The sequence below is a fragment of the Mus pahari genome, chromosome 5, assembly GCF_900095145.1.
Source record: "Mus pahari chromosome 5, PAHARI_EIJ_v1.1, whole genome shotgun sequence".
Lineage (NCBI taxonomy): Eukaryota > Metazoa > Chordata > Mammalia > Rodentia > Muridae > Mus > Mus pahari.
The window spans coordinates 49,698,825-49,710,629 of NC_034594.1; the positions used below are offsets into that span (position 1 = coordinate 49,698,825).

Genomic DNA, 11,805 nt, shown 5'->3' on the forward strand with positions numbered 1-11,805 from the left:
ACCATCAAAGGTAGGGCTCTATTAACAGTCTACCCCTAAAACATACAGCTGATTAGCAAACTGCTAGCTCTTTAGACCCAAGCTCTTCTCCCTAATACTAAAAAGTTTGTCTTATTTTCATCTTTCTACTTCATGTGAATGTAATGTCATGCACATAAATAAAATTATGATAATTAGGAGGTGTCCACAGTAACTGGATGAGTTTGCACTGATATAAAGTTTCCAGGAAATAAATTAACTTCTGCTTCTTGTTGCTTTAAATTACTTTCTTCTCTAGGAGAATTATTTTTTTAGTAGGAGAACTCTCTCATTCCTTACAACTTAAAAGAATAATTGAGATTTCCTTAAAGCCCTGAGAAAAAAATCATCTGAAGAAAGTATTTATGAAGACTTATAACAAATTGTAAATGCTTTTGGTATTTTCAAGTAATACTTTAAAGGCCCCAAAATAAAGGAGTGCGTGCCCAAGTGGGTTTGTATATCTGCGACTTTGTAGTAAAAAGAAAGACTCTTCATATGGCCTCACGTATTGTGATTATTTGCATATTCCAGAACATACAGTAAGCTTCTAAAAGCATACAAACAAATTTCCTTTGCTCTATTAGAATACATGCTCCTAAAACACTAAAAAAAAAATCTTTATAAAAACAACAAGACATTACAATTAAGTACAATAAAATTTACTTAATCATCATAGCTAGGTTTTCCATTAACACTGGCTGACCAATTAGATGTTGTGAGTCTGAATAGGTATAGCCCCCATAGACTCACGTGTTTGAATGCTTGGCCCATAGGGAGTGCCAATACCAGCAGGCGTGACCTCGTTGGATGGAGTGTGTCACTGTGGGGTGGGCTGGGAGGTCTCCTTTGCTTAGGCTAGGCTCAGAGTGACACAGTTCTGCTGTTTGTGGATCAAGATATTGAACTCTCAGCTCCTTCTCCAGCACCACATCTGCCTGCACACTGCCCATGCTTCCCGCCATAATAATGCACTCAAGCTCTGAAACTGTAAGCTAGCCCCTATTAAATGTTTTCCTTTATAAGAGTTGTGGTCATAGCGTTTCTTCACAGCAATGAAACCCTAACTAAGACAGATGTCATTTTTAAAAGAGAAAACAAAATGACCTTTACGAATGGAGTTTTGCAATATGGTAAACAGTTCTCTGGCTTCTTAGAATTTACAGAAGAAAATAATTTCATAAATAAATACAATGCTACAAAAAAGTTACTAGTATCACAAGAGCAGAGGTGGGGAACCAACTGAAGGAGTTAGATGCTGACTCCATGTGATGTTCCAGAAATAAAATCTTGAACATATCACAGATCCCTGTTTGCTTATGTGTCTTTCTTTTACTTTCTCATGACGCTAGCATGAAGGAAACAAAATACCATGACTTCACATACAATTTAGCAGAACTGACTGAAGTATCCTCTGGAGCAGAGCCTCTCAGTGACTGTCTATCTACTCAGAATTATAATTCATTAGATTCTCAGCACTTTGCCTTCAAGATGACATAGTAGCATCTATTATGTCTGCATAACAACATGGAATGCCAGTCTCTTACATTTCTCAGAAAACCTACTTCCTGAAAGAAAAATCAATCACTTCTACGTTACTTACTTCTACAGCACTATAACCAAATACCTTATAGAAATAACTTATAGGAAGAAAGGTTTATTTTGCCCTTGGGGCTTTGGTCCATTGTGGCTCAGAGGTAGCATAGAGTAATTCATATCATGGCAACTAGGAGGCAGAGAGGAGTAGAAATAACAGAAAAAAGGCTAGTGTAAGTTATACCTGTAAGTATACACTGTCAATGAGCCACTTCCTCTAAAGACTGAATAATTATCCAATGGACTGACCATTCTTTAGGTCAGAAACCTTCTTATCTGTCTCACAGACACACAGAGGTACGCTTTGTTAATACCGAAGGTGTCTCTAAATCAGAAGGTTCTACCAGGGACTGGGATATTGCTGTGACAGACCTAACCATGTTGTTGTTTGGCGGAATATGGAAGACTTTGGAGTAGAAAATCAGTGACTGCTTTAACAATGATTAATAGACCATCTTAGCAGGAGCATGGATGTCCGTGCAGACAGTGATATGAAATGTGGGGGCCCAGCTTGAAAGGTTTCAGAAGAAAAGACTAGTGTTGGCTTGCCACATTGTTGTGATATACTGGCAAAGAATATGGCTGCTTTCTGATCTTGTCCTAAAAAAAAAAACTGCAAATGGGATAAAATGAAGAGTTTTGGATTAATGGCACAAGCGGAGATTTCCGGATAGCCTTGTACTGACTCCTTGTGTGGTTATTAGTGATCACTATTATACAGAGCTACAATAAAAAGGAGCAAGTGAAGCAAAGACAAGTATAAATCTCACAGTTTGAGGAGAAAACAGTGCCAGGAAATGTAACCTGGAGCCATCTCTGGTGCCCAACAAGGGTTAAAGTGTGAAAGGCTTGATATTCAATGGAATAAAGGGAGTGGTGATCTAAGGATGAGACACCATCCACATCAACCTTAACCCTGCAACCTGTGAAGGAATAAACCTGAGGGATTTCCTCAGCCTAGAAACTATCAAGACAAAGTTTATGTAAATGGAAGTCATTAAGAGGGTAAATTTCAGGTAGCACAACTTGACAGCATCAGCCATAAGGTTGTGGCTCAAGGAGTCAGGAGTTATGGAATCTTCCTCCTCCATTAAGAAGAGCCTTTGAAGCTAGGCATGTGGGAGACCCTGCATGCAATCCTAGGGAAGTCATTGCAAGAAGCCTGGATTGAATTGGTGACCCCAAGATGTAAAAGGTGTAGCAGTATCTGGCAAGGAGAGCTGCAGACTGGGTGTGGAGCCAGTCTAAGACAGGGAAGTGGAAGTGTGCTCAAGGGTGACAATCAAGATTAACCATCACAAGTACCATGGACCGTGGCAGCTGCAAATCCACCTATGTGCAACAAAACGGCAGCAGCCTGGGGAGGCCTTACTTCTGACCTGCATCAACCCACTGCTTCCCCTTTGTTGGTTTGGCTGCCTTAAAGGTCACCAATTCTGAATTCATTGTGCCAAGGAACGCCAGTCTCTGATCCTTGCTCCATTTTATGGTAGCTGTAATATTAAGGCCCATGCAAATTTTTTCTGAAGTAGGTGGACACACAGCTAAAATAAGACTACAGAATTATAGTGTTTGGCTTCCTCATATATCTAAATAATTCATTCTTGCTATATATGAAAAAGTTAAGGTGAGAATTAAATGAAAACTAATTCTAAAAAAGTAATAATGATGATAAACCAACTGCTATGTTTTCTTCCCAAATCCTATCTATCACGTTCAAACACAAGCTGAAAGCCCAGCTATTTGGTAGAGTGCCCAAGTAAGGCCCTATGTTTTTCCCAGAATTGTAAAAACAAACAAAAATCAAACAGGTGGGACAACATATTCGGCTCACAATAAAACTTTAAGAAAACATGATTGTTAATTAATGGTTTAAAAAAACAATATAAATCAGTGCATATTTAAATGTAGCAAATAAGAGTAAGTCAATTAATAACAATAACAATATCAGATCATTAGGTTCAAGAAAACAAAACAACTTTACTTTGGGCAAGACTTTTCAAGTAGACAGCCAACTGAGAAAAACTTACACAGAGAAAAGTCACCAGGACACCATCATGCCACAGTTTTTCTACCTGTTTTACTTTGGCTTCTTTCCATGCCTAGGACAACAGAATATAATCTACAGTTTGTGTGGGAGCCACCTGAATTCGCAAGTCATTTCAATTGGTTTACTTGTTGTCTATGGCTATTTCTGCTCTAGTGTAATATATGACACATACTATATAGTTTGTAAAGTCAAGAACATTTTCTTTAGCAACCTCCCTAAGAGTTTATTAAGCACTGGCCTAGATGCTAGGCTCTTGAGAGCCTCATTAATAAAAGTAAATTTTTCTTATAGTTGGAATAACATTCTCTACCAAAGTAAGGGAATGCTTGATCTGTGGTCTGAAAATTCCCAGAAGGAGAGACATACAATCTTACTAATAGAAAACTGAATGGAGCATAATAATTATTAACTAGGTAAGTCTAGGAAGCATTAACCACATTACAATAGCTTATGTGTGCATATATGTATTTTATACATATGACAAGAATGACCAAAACTATAAATTTTCTAAGTCAGGCTTAACAGAAATCAATTGAAGCATAACCAGAATTAACTCCAAATATTTGGAGTAGAGGATGCCTAGATGGGAGCATGGTTCCATTACCACAGCCTCTCTCTCACCTCCCATCTTCTACATTAAGGTTTTCACGTCACTGGACATGCATGAAGAGGGAATGGGATCCCACCCCTTCCTCATCCCCTCTTTCTTCTCATCAGTGGGGCGAGGGGGCACACATAGCCTTGTTCCATAACACGCATCTATGATGACAAGCTCAAAGCAACAGAACCTATTGAACACGAACTGAAATTTCCAATTCTGTGAGATAAACGAAGTTTGTACTCTTATCATCTCAGGTATTTGTTACAGTAAGAGCCAACAAATCTGGTCTCTTTCCAAGAGTTAGTTCAGAGTAGGCGGCCTACCTTAATAGAAGCAATATGAAGTAAAGTCTCTCCTCTGTGATTTCTTTTCCTAGTTGGAATACCAGAAGACAGCTTCACTGTGGAGGGGCTTGACATCATTTGTCTGTGAGTTGAATCATTCAGCAGAGGTGGGGGTGAGCCTGGTGAAAGGCTAAGGGGGTCATCTGATGTGTTACTCTTTCTCCTTAGTGTGACATCAACCTGAAGCTGGCCTGAAGGCAGTGAAGAGCAGTCAACCAACACTACGTTTTCCGAAAGCAATGTTGGCTCACCGATGTCTCTGCTGGTGCTCGGAATGTTGCTCCCACAACTCTTAGAAGTGGTCGGGTTGTGGCAGCCTTTACGATTTCCATTACTCCCTCCAGAACGAAGATCTTTTACACAGACCTTCTTCTCTGGAGTCTCTTCACTCTTGCTCACAGTGTCTGGAGACACTATATGCTCAGCCAATGGTAAAGAGACTTCAGTCAAACTTCCAGAACATTCAGATTCGACAACAGAACCACTTGCTAATAAGTCTATTTCTCCATTTACCCACGGTCTCTCCATAACTGGTATCTGGTTACAGGAGACAACCGTCTCTTCCTTCAGCTCCTCTTTGGAATCAAATCTAGTATCCTTTGTTTCTGGCCTTAAATTCCCCTCCTGGTTGATCTTAGCTACGGATTTCTTCGGATGCTTTTTTGCAGATGTTCTAGAAGCTGTCTTAGCACTCTTAGAAACAGCTACAGGGGGAGTTGTGGAAACAAACTCATACGCTGAGGCTTCCTGGGCTTTGTCATCCTTTGCCCTTTGAGGCTGCGTTTGTACTGACACTTTATTCACAACATATCTAACCTTCTTACTTCGAGGACTAAACCACATTTTTATTGAATTCTTCCTTTCTTTATCACCAAATAAACTTGCCCTAGATGTGTCGTCTTTTGAATCTGATAGAAAAAAGGAAAAGAAACATGCTATGAGGATTAATTTCTCCACCTTGAGCTACCGATGAACTCGACTTTCTGTTCTCTAAGGACTGTTACGTTTTATTCCTCTACTGCTCGACCACCAATTCCTAAATGCCTAGAATTGCTTCCTTTGTCTTCATTCACCTCCCATCTTACAAACACAGCCACCAGATAAAAAGCACCCTAAGGAAAAAGAGGAAATGGAAAATAAGTAAGTAGTTTCCAACCCTGCAGGAATGTAACACATGACCTTGCCTAACCATAACAGCACTTGGACTATACTGTAAAGAAGCCACTTCTTCCTGGTGACATGGGGCCACAGTGAGTGCACTGAAGACAGTAAACAAATAAGGCCAGCTACAAGTATAGCTATGTAACTGAATGAGGGCAGATTCCCAAAGCCATTGAAGTGGAGTTAAGAAACCCGTGGTCTATAGTGTTACTGAGATAGGATCTTGAAAATCGTAAGAATGAGATGTCCATTCACAAAGAGACTAGACATCTAAATTCAACAAGGCCTTTCCTCTACAGTGATATGTAGATTTTAAAACCAAGCCACTTGTGATACAATCTCGAGTCTAGAGAAAGGTCAAAATGAAATGTTACCAGGGATTGCTTCTTAAGAAGGCCTCAAGATTACAAAGACTTAAAGGTTAATCCTCAAGTCGTCTGTGAAAAGTTGTATTTGGTTTTAATTTATTATTTTAAATGCAGATGATGACATTTTCAATGAAAAGCAAGTCAAATCTTGATTTCTCCATGTTTATAATAAAAAGTAGAGCTGGGCAGCTAAAGAAAATTACACAGAAATAAAACAGACAATCAAAAAAAAAACTCAAATCTAAAAAAAAAAAAAAAAAAAAAAAAAAAAAAAAAAAACAAATTTCAACATCAGCAGCATGTTCCCTAACTTATAAAAGAGCAAATAAAGAGTGAACAACTATGTAATTTATATGCACGCCATCATTTTATTGACTATCGGGCACTAACACCTTTGCCTAGAAATTCTAATCACACCACTTGGTCTAACTAAGCAAGGATAACCACAAACAATAACTGTAAATTCTGGATTTTATGCAGCATATCTTAAGATGAAACTGAAAAGCAAAACAATTCAGTGGCTAGAACATAAATCATATTATTAACAGCTACAACTGTTTTATGGATGAATGGTTCTAAGCTTGATAAATTATCATATTCATTTCTTGAAGAAAAACATTGGTCCTGCCTCTGCATAGCAAATTTCTTAATGATGACATTAAAAAAAAATCTTATTCTCTGAATTTAAATATTTTAGAATATACTATGAAATTCAAGGAGCAGAGATACGTGTGATACTAAGGAGCTGCATAGTTCAGGGTTTTTTTCCCAAAATTTAATAATAAGCATAGAAAAGAGAAGCAATTAGAAAATGTGATCTCCCTATCATTAATCTACATCAAAGGATTATAATGATGTACATTGTGCTTTCCAAATTATTCTCTATTGTAAGTTACACAACAGAAGTTGAAAAACTGACTAGCTAGCCCCTTATTTAAAAAAAAAATAAGTAAATCACAGGGAGGCCCTCTGTATACCATCTGTGTGACATTAACACCTGAAGAATAATTATTCTGTAAGTTAAAATAACTTAAAATACATTTAGATCCATTTAAAATAACAACAGCTAATGGCTATCCAAGTATTCATCTTCATCTATTATAAGAAGTCATAACATATATGAAACACTAAGTAATCACTTCAGAAGGATCAGCATCTCTCCTAAAACTAGAAAAGAGAAATGCAAATGTGATCTGTGAAAGAATAATCAAGGTTCTTTATTTTAGTGTCACCAGCACCTACACGATCCACAAACGTGACCAGCACCTGCAAGGGCTGTTTAATATGATAGGTTCAAGGAAAAAATAGAAACTTTAAATTTACCTCTATTAGTAGAAAACAGATTGTTATAAAGAATAAGGTAAAATTACCCATAAATGGCCCTCAGAAAGATATGACAACCTCTTCTCTGTAAAGAACACTGAACCAAGGAAAATATGTGGAAATGTTTAGAAGCTCATCTTAGCACCTTTTCCTATAAATTGGCTTCATCTCCAATATACCATGCACCATGTCCACGAGCTGACAAGCTCTTCCTAATTACTCACCTTAATTATAGTAATTATAGAGTTTATAGTAAATGCAAGTAACAAGGTTCATTTGGAAGATAAAATATGAACTACAAATTTTTGTTTAAAGATAGAGAAACTGGTTCATCATTTTCCATGTGAGCATCATCATTTGGAGTTAGTCAGGCTGCAGGAAATCACTCGGTCCCACGCCCTTATCTTAATTAAGGTAAGATCCTGTTCTTACTACAAGGAAGAGCAACCCTCACTGGTTCCCAATTTCTAGTTCTTTCTACTGATAAAACATTTCACCATCCACTATTTAAATTTGGTTTTAGAAGGCCTCACTAAACTAAGACAGGCCCTCATGACATGTACTAAAGAAACTATAAAGAAACAAAGGGAGCTACTCCAGGGGGGAAAAAAACCTTAAAACTGAAAAGCCAAACACCCTTCAAAGCTGGCTTGTTTTGAGAAGACTTAGAAGAAAACCTGATGGTGATGTAACTTAAAATAGAAGAAAATAAAAACCAAAAAACCTGTACCAGGAAAACAGAGGTATCTGAGTAGATATATTCAATAAATTTCTCTAACAGTTCTGTGATCTCCTATCAAGGTAACAAAGGCCCACTGCCAGTTTTATTTTCTTCCTTTAGATTATGCATGTGTGCGTGCAAGTGAGTGTGTAAGTGCTCACAGCTGTGCATGCATGAAAGGTCAGACAGAGGAGACCCTCAGTTCTCAGTGAGCTGCAGTCACAGGTGTGTGCAGCACACTCGGCCTACAGTGCAGGTGCTGGAATCTGAACTCCAGTCCCACACTTCAAATGTTTACACAACTTAATTTAACAAATTTAATACCTAACAACCACCCACCCCCAAAAGAAATGCTTAAAATAGGAAAACAGTAAGAATATATTCTAAAAGGGCTCAGGTCCTACCCTGAATCTTGCTTGAAATTTAGTTTTTCTACTGTCTAAAAAATACAAAACTATACTATGATTCAAACGTCCTCCACTCACTACAGTAAATTTCTAGTCTTACTCCTTTTTGTACCCCCAAAGTACCTAACAGCCTAGTGAGCCATAACAGATGACAATTAGCTTACAAAGTTACTCTAGCCTCCTCCCATTCTATCACTATTAAAAATGTCAAATTATTTATGCATTAAACTGTGAACTTCCTTCTACTCCTTAAATCCATACGCTGAAACCATAACTAATACCTGGTACTCCAAATGTAATCTTAATTAAAGTCTAAATTAAGACTCATCCAAGATGAGGCTGCACTGGTGTGGGTGCCCTAATGTAACTTGAGGACATGCGGTGAACATGAATACAGGCCACAGATCTCCGAGAGGACACTCCTACAGCTCAAATGACAAGCCTGCAGAACTGAGACAGCTTCTTTTACTTGAGCTGTCCAGTTTGTCACATTGTTACAGCATCTGCAGTGCCTCAGCACACTATTCGACACTAACTGGAGAAGAGTCAAGTTAAGAAATTATGACTCTCAAAAGTAGACCCCACATATCAGACATACCTATAGAATCAAATGAAAGCAACTTTCAGAGATATACTGTTCATACTCTACAAATAATTACATGACTCATTGGTTCCTCTCCATTCCCAACTCTGACACTGCCTAACCCTAACCCTAACCCTAACCCTAACCCTAACCCTAACCCTAACATAAGGACCTTGACTAGGAACCACTATGTCAACTTAGTACGTATGTGGGGTGGACAGAGGCTGATTAGATCATATACACAAGCTTTTCAACCACTAAATACACATCACCAGACACTGTTCTTAAGAAAAGCATTCAGATGGACTAATGACATCTTTCTCCCCAATGCAGGCCTATTCTTTTCTCAGGATTTAATTTTATCACGTTTCTGTGCACATGACTACAGGTGCCCAGGGAAGCCAGGAGTTGGACCTTCTGGACACGGAGGTGCCTGACCTGAGCACTAGGAAACAGCACACAGGGCCTCTGCCAGACTAGTAAAAGCTCCTAACCCGCTGAGCCATCTCTAGCCCCTCAATGCTTCTTTTTTATAATCTTTTTACAATTGTATTATACTTTTTATTCCTTAAAGTTCTAATTATATCATTTACCCCTTTCTCTTTCCTCCCTCCAACCCCTTACCTACCCTCCCACCCTGCTTTCTTTCAAATTCATGGTCGCTTTTTGTTTGTTGTTACTCAACAGACGCAAACAGATATAAGTTATATACATATATACTTGTCTGTGTGAGTGTGTGTGTGTGTGTGTGTGTGTGTGTGTGTATGTATGTATGTATGTGTCTCATAGTGGCCTAAACAAGACCCCTAACAAATGACATCAATAGACATGTTAGCGCAAAAGAAGGAAAAGCTCGGGAGCCACAACCCTAAATAAAGACCTGCAGGACACTAAGGAATGCTGGGAGCTGGAGAAGCGTCTTCCAGGTGCTTACCCAATACCAAGTTGTCAGTTATGACATCAGTGCACTCTTTGAGACTTTTTAAATACTTTTTAAAGTAAGTCCTTTATAAAATATATACATGAACCACGGGAGCAGGTGAGAGAGCCATCTTGCATCCCAGGTCCCTCAGAGATCAGTCTGCACAGGAGAGCCTGCAAACTGCAGAAGCAATATCGCTTCTGGGACAGGTCCCGTTTCAGGCCTTCATCTTCAGCCAGGGAGCAGATCTGAGCTCCACACATCTGCACTCCTTCCCTTCAGAAGAGAGGCGGCATGCAGAGAGTACTCGAACCACTGAGACTCAGGAGAGAGTTGGACTCCCAGGAGTGCTGACAGAGGCTAACAGAATCACAGAAGGAACAAACTCCAGCCAGAGACAGCTAAAACAACTAATGCCAGACAGCGAAAGGCAAACGTAAGAATCTTACTAACAGAAACCAAGACCGCTCGCCATCATCAGAACCCAGCACTCCCACCTAAGTGAGTCCTGGATACCACAACAAAAGCAAGATTAAGATTTAAAATCTTATCTCATGAAGCTAGTAGAAGATTTTAAGAAGGAAATTAATAACTCACTTAAAGAAATACTGCAGAACACAACTAAAGAGATAGAAGGCCTTAAAGAGGGAGCAAAAAAATCCCTTAAAGAATTACAAGAAAACACCATTAAACAAGTAGAAGCCCTTAAGAAGAAACGCAAAAATCCCTTAAAGAATTACAGGAAAACGCAAGCAAACAGGTGATGAAATTGAACAAAACCATCCAAGATCTAAAAACGGAGGTAGAAACAATAAAGAAAACCCAAAGGGAGACAACTCTGGAGATAGAAACCATAGGAATGAAATCAGGAACCATAGATGTGGGCATCAGCAACAGAATACAAGAGATGGAAGAGAGAATCTCAGGTACAGAAGATTCCATAGGGAATGTGGCCACAACAATCAAAGAAAAATGCAAAATGCAAAAAGATCCTAACCCAAACATCCAAGAAATCCAGGACACACTGAGAAGACCAAACGTACAGATAATAAGAGTAGATGAGAATGAAGATTTTCAACTTAAAGGGCCAGCAAATATCTTCAACAAAATTATAGAAGAAAACTTCCCATACCTAAAGAAAGAGATGCCCATGAACATACAAAAGCCTACAGAACTCCAAATAGACTGGACCAGAAAAGAAATTCCTCCTGACACATAATAATAAGAACAATAAATTCACTAAATAAAAACAGAATATTAAAAGCAGTAAGAGAAAAAGGTCAAGTAACATATAAAGGCAGGCGTATTAGAATTACTCGACTTCTCACCAGGGACTCTGAAAGCCAGAAGATCCTGGACAGATGTTATACAAACACTAATAGAACACAAATGCCAGCCCGGGCTACTCTACCCAGCAAAACTCACAATCACCATAGATGGAGAAACCAAAGTATTCCATGACAAAACCAAATTCACACACTATCTTTCCACGAATCCAGCCCATCAAAGGATAATAAAGGGAAAACACAAACACAAGGATGGAAACTACATCCTAGAAAAACCAAGAAAGTAATCCTTCAACAAACCTAAAAGAAGACAGCCGCAAGAACAGAATCCCAACTTTAACAACAAAAATAACAGGAAGCAATTACTTTTCTTTAATTTCTCTTAATATCAATGGACTCAATTCTCCAATAAAAAGACATAGACT

General features: G+C 38.5%; 1 protein-coding gene across 1 annotated transcript in view; it reads right to left on the reverse strand.

The window, feature by feature from the left end:
* Bard1 (BRCA1 associated RING domain 1) overlaps positions 1-11,805 on the reverse strand; it is a 71,406-nt gene that overhangs the window by 43,645 nt on the left and 15,956 nt on the right. The window contains exon 4 of the mRNA XM_021198732.2: positions 4,589-5,517. Coding sequence (XP_021054391.1) covers positions 4,589-5,517 — 929 coding nt within the window. The remainder of the gene's footprint in view (positions 1-4,588; positions 5,518-11,805) is intronic.